Raw genomic sequence first — 16,077 nt, forward strand, 5'->3', positions numbered from 1 at the left:
CATGTATTCTCACGAATTCTTAATAAACTTTTACCGATCACTAACTTATTGCAATGATGCTTATTCGAATTCATCGCTCAATATCAGAAATCTTCTTTTCGTCTTCATTCACCTGTATTTCATCCTAATCATAGGTGTTGAAACTCAGGACGTACCGAGTTCGAACCTTGTTCTCACAAATATATGCAAGGCGATAGTAAGAGGTAGGTTTTTGAATACACATAATGATTGATTGAACATTTTGTACTGAATAAATGGTTATGGCGCGGTTTGGTCACACAAGATCTTGACTCGCAACAACCAGATGACAAGGCGAGATTGTGCCCTGGGAAGTTTTGGACGCATCTGTTGCTAATACCTTTCGAGGCTGTAATTTCCACATTCCATCAAAATGAAATATTTGAGTTTTACGTCCCACGCATATGCTAAAGGTTACGGTGATGATGAGAAATGAGTTAAATAGTGGAATGAAGAAAATAGGAGGAAACGGGAGAGCCCCGAGGAAACCCATGCACACGGTGTTTGTCCACCACAAGGTTCATTTGGCGTCAGCTGGGATCGAACCAGGGACCAGAGATGAACGCTTTACCACTGAGCCACCGCCCCCCACCACCACATTAAATCCGTAACTAATAAAATTTAGAAAATATTTGTGAAGCTTCAACTGTGTTAACAAGCTATTCTGTCTTAAACACACTCACTATATTCAGAGAACCTGCACAGCCATAAACTTAATGGATTGGTGAGGAGCAATGTTTGAAAACACTAGTTTATCTTCTATTTTATATTCGTCATATCTTATCTCCGCGAGTTCTTCGAATCCAATTTTCCTGGCAATGCCTTGAGAAAAGTTGGACGAGAACTCGCCTTTGACAGCCCCTGCGCCTACTTTTCGAGCAACATCTACGGTCGCTTGGACTAATCGTTCCGCGAGGCCTTTGCGCCTGAAATCACTGCTGACGGATAGGATACCCAAGTCCACAATTAGATCAGTGTTATACTTTTCGAATAAATCTTCCTTCACCATGTTGAACAACTCTGTTCTCAGCTGCATCACCTTCTTTCTTTTGTCATTATGTATCTCGCTCAATGGTAACAGCCCGTTCGCTAGTAAGCGATTGCCTTGATGATACTTTCGTGAAAACAAGAGCAGAGCAACACCAACTGTGTCACCTGAATTCTCTTCGACAGCTACCAAACATATGCATTGAGGAAGAAGCAATTGGAATCTCTTGCGGCTTTCCTCAACAGCATCCCGGTCCTCCACTAGTCTTAGTGACTTGTTCAGAGGTTCGTCGCGAAAGAAATTCTGTTCCAGGTGACCCAAGATTGTGTCCTGTTTCTCATCACTGGCGATCTCTATCCGGAAACCTTGGAATGTTAGGCAAAGATCAATATTAGGCTTCTCAGGGACGTCCATCGTTTTCCATACACCTATCACAAACAGAAAGAAAGTAGTTTATCAGTACAGGTAAGAATTAAATAGTTTGAGTCGTTCAATTTATCTGAATACATAATTAGTTATACTTGCTAAACTTTTTACACTAAAAGGCACAAGTACCTCAATAATGGAAAGTACTTATCACTGCAGTTGTAAGAATAATATAATATGCCCTGACCATGGTGTTAAATGACCAATTGAACGAGTGCTTGTGTTATTTTCAGCTGAAAAATAAAAAAAAAACACTTCGTATATCACAAGTGTTCAGCGTTCAGAATAGTGAGATAATAACTGAGACCGGAAGTTAGAACTGTAGAACCTCTCTGGTTACACCGTTTTCATACAATCATTCAAGAATACGTATTTTCACACTAAAAACGGAAAATATAAAAATATTTTTAAAAAAAATCATTCAAAAATATCTAAAACTGCATTTTCAGGAGGGACAATTTTCCAAATTTTCTGATGAAGAACCGCCAAATCAACTCTAAGTCTATGTGATATTCCATGCCCACCGATTCCCTGGTTATGAACTGTGAATTGGAACCCCGCCGCACTGATTTTCAAAACCTTGTGCTCCTGAATAATGCATTGGATAAGAGTTTTAGGAATATCTTTTATTTGAAAAGAAAATGGAACTAGCATTAAATCTAATCCGCATTTCAGATAAAAACTGGTAATCTCTCATTTGCTAGTAACGAAATTTTCTTCAATCTTTTAGTGCTCGTTCGAAAAACATGTCTAACCTCAAAAGTCTTCGGCTTGCTGGGGACTTCATCCTCAGACCCCTCATATGCTCGGCCCACTGTTTCACACCTCTCATATTCTTAATATATGTCTAATCTTCAGGGGTTTCAAGATATGGCTACCTTATTATAACAATTGCTACAACAAACCTTTTTAACGGAAATATATAAAATAAAATGCTGAAACACATCTTTAACTACCATGTCTCTACTTTTAAGGGATTTCGAGATATGGCTACCGGTATCTAGTATTAAGAATTACAACTCTACTTATTTTCCTTCCCTTGAAAGGAAAAACAGTGTAAATAACAAATTTCATGCATCCAAACTTAAGAGGCCTAATTACTGCGAAATTAAAATACCGCAATTTTATAGTAATTATGTGATATCTTCAAATAGATAAAAGATAATTGAAATGTGGAACAAGAGCGCGCTAGGCAATATTATTTTGCATGAAGTACCGTTATCACGAGTCACCTACTAGATTTCCGTTTGTAGCCATTTAAAAATGCGAAAATAAATGCCGATTGTCTAAATGGCTGGAAATCGAAAGCAGATAAGTGATGGTGATAACGGTATCTTATGTAAAAATAATATTGTCTAGCCAGCTCTTGTTCCACTTTTCGATTATCTTTTACATCTATTTGAAGATATCACATAATTACTGTAAAATTAGCGGTATTTTAATTTCGCCGTAATGGGGCCTCTTGAGAGATTTTGAGATATGGCCAGGTCATTTTAACAATTGCAATCCGTACTCTTCTTTTTCTTCCCTCCTTTTTTCTTCTCTCGTATGGGAAATATAAAAAAACGCTGAAACACATCTTTAATTATTTTAAATGAGAAGCTTATATCTAAAATGTCATTGCTCTAACCTTCAGAGATTCCGAGATAACGCCATTTCAATATAATAATTGCCACCTCTCTTTCTCTCCTTTTTCTGTCCAATTTTCAAAAAATCCTTCCTTAGTGGGACCTTGCATCTTGTCGGCCTTGCATTGATCAATCAATCAGTCATCAGGACTTCTTCTTTTATAAAGATAACCAAGAAAGGTCTGTCGCTATTTGTGGAAGTCTGTATTCAATTGCCCGTCACACCGTAAGTTGAATGCGAATGGAGATAATGCGAAGGTCAGTTGTTAGAGTGGGTATATCCAACGTACTACCTGTTTGAGGCAGTTCAGTTAGACCGTGAATTTGCGTAAGGACAGAGTGAACATGGGACATCCATGGAGCATCCTAAGGGCATGTATGTTGTACGAGTTCAAACTGGAGTCAAACGCCGCTGCAGCGGGGCAGAAGATATGCCAGGCCTTTGGTGAGGGTGTCGTGACTACGAAGATGGTTCAGTGGTGGTTTCAAAAGTTTAAGGACGGTGACGAAAACTTCAAGACGCACTACGTGCCGGAAGACCAACACGTGTACAAAATGAAGATCTTTAAACAGCAACTGAGGCAAACAGTGGCCAAACTGCGACTACCATTCGCCAGCACTCCGAATGGTGAGTGGAAAAACCATTCGGCAGCACCTTCATCAAATTGGGAAGCACTAGAAGTTGGGTCGATGGGTTCCACATGATTTGACTCCAGGTCAGAAGGGAACGCGAGCAAACATGTGTTTTTTGCTGTGTCGTCTGAGGGAGGAGCCATTTCTGGTCAGGGTGTGGACATGTTATGAGAAGTGGATCGTGTACGAAGCTCCACGACGCCGTCATCATTGGTTAGCATCCCATGAACCTGTTCCAAAGCAGCTGAAACCAGCACTCCACCAAAAGGTCCTCCTGTGTGTTCACTGGACTGCTCGCGGCATCGTGAATCGGGATCTGCTACCAGCTAGTTAGTGTATCAATGCAACTGTGTACTGTCAGCAGTTGAGCTGTGCTTAAGAAAAACTCACACTGGAGCCAGCACTTCTGAATCGTAAAGAGGTCCTTCTGTTACAGGACAACGCTAAACCCCACGTGGCTAGGATGACCCGTGACACCATTCTACGTCTTGGATGGAAACACTATTGCATCCGCCATACTCCCCGGACATTGCACCGTCCGATTATCACCTGTTCCACTCCTTGGACAATCACATTAGAGGACGCAAATCAAATCCCTAGTAGAAATGCAAAATGCACTTGATACCTTCTTTGTTTCACGACCCATCCAGTTCTACTGCAATGGAATCCATTGCCTTCCAGAACGTTGGCAGAAGGTTGTCGATGCTGATGGGAACTATTTTTGATCTTCCAGGTATGTCTTAGGTGACATATCGATATTCTAAGATGGTTGGTGAAAAAGCGCCAGAACTTTCTTGGCTACCTTTATATATACCGAGATTAGATAGAGATCATTTTGGTCGTATCAATGGTCTAACAAAACTAGTGTTTCTTTTGCCTTCCGAAAAAAAAAGTATGTAAACTTTCTTTCATAAATTGTCGATTTTTTGACAGCTAACTACCTTCTGTTGTGTAAAAGTATTTCAGGCAGCATCCTCGCCATATATTTTTTTTCTTTTTAGCACAACTTCCGAAAATATTTACTAACGATATGTATCTAAATTAAAAATAAAGAATATTCCAGGAAAAAATATTCTTCTTTCTAATCTTTTTCTGTTTATGTAGGGTCAATTTTTTTATGAGTCTTCTCCATAAAGTTCTGTCCAGGAATTATTCCCCTGTTAGACATTTCCTTCTAAAGTAATTCTTAACTATGTCCTTCCACTTTCTTCTTGGTATCCCTCTACCTCTCTTACCATACACTTCAATTGCCGTCACTCTTCTCACCACACGGTTATTGAAAAAAAAAATTAAATGAAATCTTTGAATTTTACGTCCCACGATTATGAGCTAAAGGAGACGATGATGATTAGGAATGAATAAAGTGGAAGGAAACGGGAAAACCCACGCTCACGGTGTTTGTTCACCACAAAGTCCACTTGGCGCGAGCTAGGGCAAGCTAAGTGAAGACAGGTTCATACCGTTTCAGAAAGCTGTATATGAGAATAAGTATAAAGCTTCTGTGGTTAGCGTATGCGTCTTCAACGCGGAAGACCCCGGATCAATTCACAGCGGAAGCTCATGTGGTTCGGATCCCACGTTAAGCTCTAAGTTCACATCTCATATAGCCTCTCTGTTGAAAGCAACGCAAAAGACTGATTCAATCAACTAAGACTTAGTATATTCGGTAATCGTTCTTTCCTCACCTTATACAACAATAAAAATTATTTTTTTTACCGATATGACTTGCTTAATGAACCGCCGCTGGCAAGAACATTAGTTTATTACTGTTTTAGTAAATGTATTGAAAATTTTAAAACATTTCATTTACTTAGTGCAAAGAGAAGGCAATAATACATTGTTACCGGTATATCAAATTTCATGAATTTGCGTGTAGAATTGTGTTTCACAGTTATATTCGACATTTTTGCCCATTCAAATCCATTGCTCTTTCTTGGTATAGCCAAGTTGTGTGTGCATATATTGTTGAAATCCAATGTAATCTATATCAATAGGCAACTTGGGCAAAAGGGAAATAAAACAAGTCATTGCAATATTACGATTCTAATGAGATAATTATATTTTAATTAGAATATATGCAATAGTATAATCTTCGTCAAGTACCATGTTTCATATTTCAAGTTTTTCATTAGTACGCTATTGACTAAAATATACTGTATATAGTATCAGGCCCGAAACAAGGCACAGAGGATTGGGGGGGCATGGATATGTTAGGGGGGGCCAAGTCATTAAAAATACTCCTCCAAATTGTTTCTTGTATTAATAATAGCATTTTTGTATTGAGGTCTGGAGGGGTCACGAAAAGTTTAAGGGGGGCCAGGCCCCTCTAGCCCCCTTCTGGTTGCGGGTCTGTGTAGTATATGTCTCAAATATGCTTTCTTATTGATAGCAGTATCTTCGTCGCTGCCGCAGTTTCTACTTATGAATATCAAAGGTAATGGCAATGCGCTTATATATATGTTAGCGGAGTTTAGCGTCCCTTTCAGCACTAAGACTATATAAGTAACACATAGACCTAAAACTTAAAATAAAATTTGAACATGAGCTTTCACCTGGAACCATGCCTGGATCTCCTACGCCGGAAACGGGTACGCTAACCACGTAGTCACAAAGGAGCTCATGTTAATGGTAGAATAATGCAGGCAACTTTGTTGAAAATTTCTAGCAACGCGCCTAAATTCTTCTTAATTTACGCATTTATGAAACATGAATTAATATTTAAATATATAGATCGATAACGATTTCATAAACAAATATTTGTAAGCAAGGTATAATTAACATTTCAAGAGATGCTAAGAGAGAAAACAATTATAATATTTACTTGTAGGAGTGATTTCTCTATGCTACTGCGTTTACCGATGGTAAACATGTAATTAAAGTAGTGTTGCCACAGTCCTAGCTCTGAAGTGGGCTGAAAAATAGTACCAAATTGAAACAAAAAGGGCTGAATTCATTATTTTATACCAGTGTAACACATGGCTCTATAACACGAAACTAAAAGAGGTAAATTTCTAGACCCCCCCCCCTTTTCCAAAAGTCGAAATCAAAAAAGTACTCGTTTTAAAAGTATCTAAACAGAAGAACCCCGAACAACCTTGGAAGTAGATGAAACTTTTCTTGCACGTAGCAAGTATAACAGCGGCCGCATATTAAAAGGGAAAACAGTTATCTTCTTTACCTACTGTAAGGAAACCAAACGCGCCTCTTGACCAATAAACCAAAACCATTTGGCATTATGGCCATATATGTAAAAATATATAGGCTAACGAGGCCATATATGGAACAAGGAACAAATGAATCATCTCCGAGTTCGTGTGTAACCAGGCGTTATAATAAAATATTACGAATTGCAAATTTTCCACACAAAATTCGTAGCGTTATGCGGTGCAACGTCACAGAACGAACGTTCAATAGCATTTTGTAAGAGTCCAATGCACAGTGGCAAGTATTTGTTAAATTGTACTGAATTGGGTAGAATTGTACCCACTTTTTCACAAAAGGGACTGAAAATGCCAGCGTGGTACCAACGGGCCGATGAATGACAAAAAGGGCTGAATTTGGAACAATTGCACCAAGGTGGCAACTCTAAATTAAAGCATATACCCTAATATATTGTGGAAATTCCTCAAAATGCAACTTTAAAAATTTCTCTTGCTTTCATGATGTCCTCTGTGCTTCAATCTAAGGCAGACAGTACCAACACCTTCTAACGGATATAATAATAATAATAATAATAATAATAATAATAATAATAATAATAATAATAATAATAATAATAATAATAATAATTCAAGACTATCGCTATAGCACGGCTAGCAACCAAGGGCACCAATTTCTCTGTAAATTTGGGGAGGCCCATTCAGATGCAGATGGCATATATGAGGATTTTAAGACAAATTGCATTCAAATTATGCCAAATATTGTATATCCATAAATGCAATGCGGGGGCACACATGAGCCTTGGGGGACCCGGGCCCCCCTAGGATCGGCGCCCCTGCTAGCAACCATCCTATACAAATCAACTCACGTGTCGCGGAAGACCGTTGAGGAGATACTCATACCAAGTAACAGGCAAATTGACCCTAAGTGACTGCACAAACCTCCTAACATTTTGCTCAGCCGTACAGAGGGAAAACTTCCATTCCTGCAGAGAGGGGAAGCAGTTTACCTGATCAGTTGGAAAACATTTAGGACCCTTTTCCGAAACGATTTGCGTCAACACAATGCAAAATCTTCACTTTGGTTTACGATAATAGGCATAGTAGTTGGTTATAATGCTGCTTGTAGATGATCCAAGAAAGCTTGAACAAGACCATTCAATACCTCAAATTTACACGTTCAAATGAGTATTGTTCGAGACACTTGAACAAGAGTCTGGAACGGACTTGAAACGACTTTTACACGATCATAAAGGTATTGAATCTGTTTTATATTCTTGTTAAATATGGCAGTCCAAAATAAGAGACTGTAACTATGAAAACGAATGAAAGCGAAACTGCGTACTGGTTTAGTTCAGACCTACGCATGAATAGCTATAATATTAGCATATTTTTCATAACTTTCTGCAGGCATTTGTAATTTAATAGATTATATTAAATAATTTAGAAAACAGGTCAATTGATTTTGCAGCAATCCCATCGAATTTTCACTAAGTAGTTTGTCCCTTTTAATGCGAGTTAGGTTAGGTGACGTTAAAAAAGTAAAGTGTTGCTTAGGTATAAAATCGTTCCCTATATTAAGCTTTTTTTAAAAATCTGATTCTTCAAATAATGTGCTGATGACAGAACCACACTCAAAAAGAAAAAAATCGAACTTTTTCCTAAAATTGTGTGTATCACGAGCCAATTACTGCCTTCTGAAGTTATTTATGCTTTGGCATCGAAGACTGTTTAAAGAAAAGGCTGAAATCACAGAAAACCAAACAAAACAATGATAATATTTTTCAGCTACGTGACTTACCGCCCATATCTGCATCATACTTTCTTCACAAATCTATCCGTTTTGGTACTGGTTAAGAATAACCCGTAAAATGAATAGTAATTTTACTGTTAAAATGTGTGAGTGTGTATGAAGGAGAATTATCTGAGATACCGTAATAATTCCCACTGTCGAAACATGCCTGCATAATGTAAGAAACCAGTACTTTATGTTTAGAAGTTTAATGTTACCAGTATCAAATGATTACAAGGGCTATAGTTCAGTTCAAATGAGTGAATAGAATACGATGTCAGGGGTTTGTTGCACTATTCTAATTTATACATGATTCTTATTCTTGTACTATAACCTCCGTCGATGACGCGCCTGTTCCGTACGGACTACTCTCCCATTGACCCCCTTCAATGCTCCTGCCCCGAAACTGTTAAATAGCATCTCGATTTTATTTATTTATTATTATTTTCGCTCAGTCTTGTATGTAGCATGTTAGGATGCACATTTGTACCTTACGGGAAAGCACTAGTAAAACTAATCTGCACACGTGAAAGCAACCTCTACCTTTAGAAATAACTTCTCAAATACTACATGTGGATTTCGTGATAAAATAATTAGATTACAGTGGGATAACATGTAATCATTTCCAGGATACTTCAGTTTGCGAGCATATTATCAATCTGTACGCAATTATTTGATATTATCAGAGATTAATAACAATACAAAACGTCTTATTAAATCAAGAAAAGTCAGTTATATATTTTTTATTTAATGGACTCTTCTTTGTTAATCTACACCCGGTATTCTTGTATATTAAATTCTCAAATTAATACTTATACTTCTCATTGCCTCAAAATTTAACAAAAGTTATTGGCATGCAAGCATTATAACTATATAAATCGTGAATATTATCAACAAAAAATACTAACAATATCTTCCGGCGTAAATATTAGCTTTGTTTATTATTATACACACTTGGAATATCAGATAATTATGGAAAAGAGTAACGAAAAGATAATTATTCAACTGCAGCTCTGTCTCACGACGACATCATACTTGTTCTGTATTTTCCTGCACTCAAACTCGAATGCTGATTGGCTATTTAATGCTCTTGAATTGGGTAGTTTAGAACAGGACCGAAACGAAATTTCTTGAACGAAACTATTGAATTCAAGAGAAAAATGACGTCAGTTCTGACGTCTTTTTCATCAAATATTCTTGAATGGTCTTGAACAAGAGTCTTGTTCAAGTTTTCTTGGATCATCTGCAAGCAGTATAACTGATATTTCCAAGTCTTGCGTTGCGTTTCGCTCCACAATATTGCGAAAGCTAATACGATATAATGCCATTGAAACTGTAAGGAAATAATGTAAAATATATTTTTTACGTGAACACAGCATTAAATGCATTTAGTATATTTTGTTATTATCCGCCAAAATAGAACGGATAAAGTACAGTAAGGGGAAAGGAAGCAAATTATTGATTGATTTGTATTTATGTCGTATAGCAGCCGAGGTATATAAGACGAGATCTATGTTAAAAATGGGATCTGGATCTCGCCACAGTGGGGGGTTCGATCCGGATCCCAATCCAATAGCACTGGGTCAAGAAGAAAAGCTAAAAACAGTAGAATTTTTTTACTGTAAGCTTGTGTACTATGCATTGTAGATGTACAAATCTGCATTGTTAGTTAGTTTTGAAGTTTTTTCTTTCATTTTCTTTAAAATAATTGATATCCGTTCGTAATTTCTTTCAGTGTTGCCACACTTGGTACAATTGTACCAAATTCAGCCCTTTTGTCATTCGTCGTCCCGTTGGTAATCACGTTGTCATTTTCAGCCCTCTTTGTGAAAAAGTTGGTATAATTCTACCCAATTCAGCACCATAGATACTATTGTGACTTAAGATTATGAATAATGTGCTGTGATGTCTTTCACGAAAGGTTATAGGACGCTGGACCGGTTTTACATATTTTTTTTTTTATAAATGTCAGTTTACTTACCTTATATTCTTCTTACGTCTATTGTCCTCCATCGGTCTTGAAATAGGCGAGAAAAAGGTGCAATAATTTATATTTTATTTTTTATTATAACGTACTGTTTACACAGGAACTCGGAGATGATTGATTTGTTCTTCGTTTTATTTATTTTTCATATATGGCCATAATACTGTCTTGGTTTAGTGATCACTTTGAAATAGACTTGCTTTTGGTATCCTTGAAATACGTTCTGAAGATAATAACTGTTTTCCTTTTAATTTGCGGCCTCTGTTATACTTCGTACGTGCGAGAAAAGTGTCATCTACTTCCACGGTTTCGGGGTTCTCCTATTTCTATGTTTCTAAAAAGTATTTTTTCAAAAAGAGCACTTTCTTGATTTGATTTCTTGGAAGAGGGGGGGGAGTATTCTAGAACTTTATCTCTTTTAGTTTCATGTTATAGAGCCATGTATTACACTGACATAATATAATGAATTCAGCCTTTTTTGTTTCTATTAGTACTATCTTTCAGCCCACTTCAGAGCTAGGACTGTGGCAACACTGATGTCTTTTCTTAGTTCGGCCTTGAGAGCTTCAGTTAAAGCGCTTAATTTACAACTTATATAGTAAATTCATGATTATTGCGAAGACAATATTTATGCATGCATTATAAAATATCAAAATATTGACCTAATATGTATTCTATAGAGAATTTGCTGTTGTAAACATCTTATCCTATATAAGGTGCGATAAACAAGTTCAAATTTTCAATACCTCACTGCTTATGTGCTTCATGAAACTCACCTTTCGCTGAAGAGTATTTCTAATTTCAATTCAGCACACAATATCTTCACTAAAATAGAAGTTAAACAACTCTTATCTTGAGAGGAAAAATATGCATGAAGAGATTATGTGTTATCAGATACACGTGGAGGCATCTGCTAGTGTTTGCTGTCTGGTATCAGTTTCTGATAATGAGGTATTATGGGTCAATAAATTTAACCCTTGAGATAATTGAAGCGCTTACAGGATAAAGGTGTTATGTTACATTTTTTGAAACGTTCTATTCTGGTAGTTCACGCACGTTTTATATGCTAATAATGCTAAGTAACACATTATTTAGTAAGTCCTCGTCTGGGTGCATATATTTAGAAACGATGAAGGCGGTTTGTTAACGGACAAATTTGTGAAAGTCAATTATCCCATCATTTTCAATTTGTTACATAACACCTTTATCCTCTAAGCGCTTCAATTGTTAATATATATAGAGGGAAGGTTGGTAAGTAGAATGCTGTGTTTTATAATGTAATCCACAGAAATATGATAGACCCCCCCCGCCCGATTCTAAAGGAGTAAGTTTGCAACGTAACCACGTCAACACAACAACGAAACAACAATAAATATTTGGAAAGGCTTATGTCATCCAATACCTGTTCCTCCTGTCAATCTTTTACAGACTAGTGCTTCGAACAAGCCTATATCAATAGGGACGCAGCTAGGCTAGTTGTCACTTGGGACACGAACTCGCCTTAGCGCCACTCCCCCCTGATCAAGCAAACCAAAAAGCTCCTCGACTATACCTTATAACGGCATCACACAGTAATTATTCTATTCCATTTTTTGTTTAAGTGGTAAAACTTGATTTGTGGTAAAAATCAAGTGGTAAAAGTGGTAAAATTTGCACTACATAATTTAATTTTTAGTACAAGATAAAACATCAAACTAATTAGTATGTAATTACCAAATAATATAAGAGTAGAATGCTTGACATAGGCCTATTCTTGTAGTCTTATCATAATAACTGCATATCACATGTTTTTTTTTTTTTTTTCCAATGATATCGTGATGTGCAGATGTGTAGAATGAATCAACACACTTTTGCTTTAGAATAGAATATTTAATTATGACAAACAGTCAAACTGTTGTTTCGAGTCGATGTACGTTAAATGAAAGCTGGAACGAAAATTAAACTTTGTTGGCTCGTTTGGCTGCAAAGGTTTTTACAATGTCCTCAAAAGATAGCTTTGAAGCTAACTTATGCTCTATGGATAACATCCTAAGGTTGATGTCATTGTTCTGTTAAGTTTCTGAGGTAATTTTTGTTATGTTTAATCTGCTAAAACTGCTTTCCTTGTCTTATATTGAAAATAAATATTTGCCCAGTTCTGCGCCCCCAATCCGGCGCCCGGGACACAAGCCCACTTTTAATTACGTCACTGTATATCAACATTATTGGTGAGCTAGTATAAACAGGTGTCCAACAGATTTTTATTTACCTTCTTCAACATGTATTTCGGTTTATAATCTGAGAGAAGAAATATAAATGCATGCACGTTACTCATTTCTTATTTTTATGTGAAAATTCTGTTTGATATTAATATGGCAGACGTTCAAGTTATAATTGAAGAAAGCAGGAAAGGCGGGTTGAAATGTAATATGGAAAAGACGAAAGAGATATTCAATAATTTTACAAGAAAATCACGGGTATATTGAACATAAATAGGCGAGATTGCTCCAGTATATATAAACACGAGTAAAAGTCAAAATTTTCCCCGAATTTCATTGTAACTACCTATTAATTTACCACATTTCACTCAATCATCTTGAAAACAGGCTCCTTGACAACAATCACAGTTGCCCCACCGCTGCCATTGGTGGAAACAACGCTGAAATTTCTGTTTTGGTACGTTCTAAAGTTTAGTTGTCGCGTTTCACTTATCACTTAATCGCGTTTCATTTAAATTCGGTGAGTAGGGAGGCTGGTGGAGGAGAGAAATGTTCGTTTCTGTGAGTCATTGTGCCACTGTTGGACATCCAACTGGCACAACGGCTCACAGAAACGAACATTTCTCTCCTCCATAAGCCTCCCTACTCACCGAATTTAGCATCAGTGGATATCTGGCTCTTCCCCAAGATCATAAAAAGCTTCATAGGTAACCGTTTCGCCACTGCAGAAGACATCCAAACCAACGCCACGACTGAACTTAAGAACATACCAAAAGAGTACTTTCAACGTTGTTTCCAACAAGGCAGGAGTAGTGGAACAAATGTGTGGTGAGCTCCTTCGTGGCTAAGCGGTTAGCATACGCGCCTTTGGTGTGGGAAACCCGGGTTCAATTCCCGATGGGAGCTCATGTGGTTCGGATTCCACGTTAATCAGTAGGTCCACGTCTCATATAGCCTCGCTGCTGAACGGGACGTTAAACTCAAACTTACTCACTCACTCAAATGTGTGGTGTTCTCAAGGAGCCTGTTTTGAAGGTGATTAAATGAATGTGTACCTCTATTGTGGCAGTAAATAGATACAACAAAATTCCGCGAACTTATTGATGCTTCTCGTATATATATACGAGAAGCAGTCAATAAGTTCGCGGAATTTTGTTGTACCTATATATATATATATATCAGCAAATAACAGAAATGAAAGTGAATACAAAAAGGGAAAGAATACAAAATAAGCCACAATATCGTTGTAAGCACATGTAATATGAGCCCAACTACGACAGATACAACATTGAACCTAAACATCTTCATATGTCGCTCTACAAATAAGATACGTAGTCTTCTTCGATTTGCTTTCTTCATGTTCAATTTCTTCATATTCTTACCAATGTGATTTCGGAATGATTTTTTTCTTCTGGGAAAGATCTGTGTTGTCTTCTTTCCATAAAGGCTTGTTTTACCTTTTCTTGTTCCTTCGTTCGATTACAGACATTGCTTATAGAGCGTTGACATCAATCTCACTTTCTTCTGCTCTTCTCTTTCACACAGTGATCTTCCTCTGCGTATCAAGCTACAGGGAGATGTAAATCCGGATTTTGCTGAATGTATCCTACAAAAATTGATGAAGTCACCTGAACCAAACCATAGATATGTTTGTCAGCAAATTTGAAACTTAATTTTCCAGAAGGTTTTCCATTGTCCAAGCTTTGCTTTTATTTACTTAAATTTAATTTAAACTAATCGCTGTGCAAAGTGTCTGATGAAGCCAAAACGGCTAATTGACGAAACTGTTACACGTTTTTTTTTTTTTTTTTTTTTTTTTTTTACAATAAACGTATTGTTCTGTGGAGTGATTAGTTGAGATTAAATTTAATTTTCCCTGCTTCCATGCTGAACTGAATGCCAGTTTAAATACCTTCATGATTGCTCTATTTAAAGGTTGAAGCTTAAGAGCCTGCCTTACTAAAAATATCACAAAATTTACAATTTTTCTTTTGCTTGTTTTTCATAAGTGAAAGGACATAATAAAATGCAATTTACCACAATCATAGATAATGTTCTACTACAACAGCAAACCATAGAAATTACAGTGTTGCCAGAATAACAATTTCCCTAAAATCTAAGTTAAGGCAGCCACTAGAGGAACGAACTCAACTGCATTTGATTACATATCATGCTGTTTTGGTTTCATGTGAACTACTTTTTAAATAATAGCTGTATTTAGTTTGTAATAAACTAAATAGTTTTAACAACAGTCATTAAAACTAAATAATAGTGTTATTTATAAAGTAGTTCACAGCAAGCCAAAATAGCACAATACGTAACCAAGTGCAGTTGAGATCGTTCCTCTAGTGACTGCTTTAACTTAGATTTTAGGGAAATTGTTATTCTGGCAACACTGTAATTTCTATGAATGGCAACACTGAAAATTCTTCAGGTTCATATTTGCTGTTGTAGAACAACATTATCTATGATTGTGGTAAGTTGCATATCATTATCTCCTTTCACTTATGAATAAACAAGCAAAAGAAAAATGGTAAATTTTGCATTATTTTTAGTAAGGCAGGCTCTTAAGGTGGATCACCACCCGAAACTCAGTACATATTTGAGCTCATTCCCTTTACTACTGCGCAATGAAACGTTACATATTAGAAATATTGTACTATAAGATAGAGTAATGTTTCAGCTGCATCACAAGACACTGATTCATTTGGTTGTCTTCTCATATCGAAAAAGGTAACAAATAAAATATTTGATTCGTTTTACAAATACAATGAGCACACAAGATGGCACTTGCTGTTAGATCTTACTAGAAGTGCTCAATTTTATGAAATGTTTATTTGAATGTATAAAATACATTAAAGTAATGATCTTATTACAAAATAGATATATTGTTTGAACGTCCTCCGTGTTAATATTTAAATAAAATGTAAAACATAATTTACATTTAAGGAAATAGATTTTGGGACGAAACTTGCGCAGAACACCATAATGCGTTATTGCCAAATTTGTATGTTTACTGTAGTAGTTACAATGAGAAAATTTCTGGAATCTAGCGTCAAAGTTCGAGAAGAGAAATCGCGGTAAGGGTCGAAAAAGAATTTCTCCAGTAAGTATTTAACCAGAATTCCATGATTACTCCCTTTATTATCTGACATCAGTAAACACTTGACACTATCTGGGAATGCCGCACTATTCAAGCAGCGTTTAGCATAGCACCGAGAATACCTAGTGATCTACTTTAACATCTAAGTA

At 36.6% G+C, this 16,077-nt stretch overlaps 1 protein-coding gene across 1 annotated transcript; it reads right to left on the minus strand.

The window, feature by feature from the left end:
* Positions 1 to 530: 530 nt before the first annotated feature.
* LOC145676733 (arylalkylamine N-acetyltransferase 1-like) lies at positions 531 to 11,520 on the minus strand. Its single transcript, XM_081747544.1, has 2 exons — positions 11,404 to 11,520; positions 531 to 1,434 (listed from the first exon to the last, which is right to left on the minus strand). The coding sequence occupies exon 2, from the start codon at positions 1,418 to 1,420 to the stop codon at positions 707 to 709; it is 714 nt and encodes a 237-aa protein (XP_081603670.1). The 5' UTR covers positions 1,421 to 1,434; positions 11,404 to 11,520; the 3' UTR covers positions 531 to 706.
* Between the last annotated feature and the right edge of the window lie 4,557 nt (positions 11,521 to 16,077).

The sequence above is a fragment of the Thermobia domestica genome, unplaced genomic scaffold (genome assembly GCF_964235325.1).
Source record: "Thermobia domestica unplaced genomic scaffold, izTheDome1.hap1.1 HAP1_SCAFFOLD_313, whole genome shotgun sequence".
Lineage (NCBI taxonomy): Eukaryota > Metazoa > Arthropoda > Insecta > Zygentoma > Lepismatidae > Thermobia > Thermobia domestica.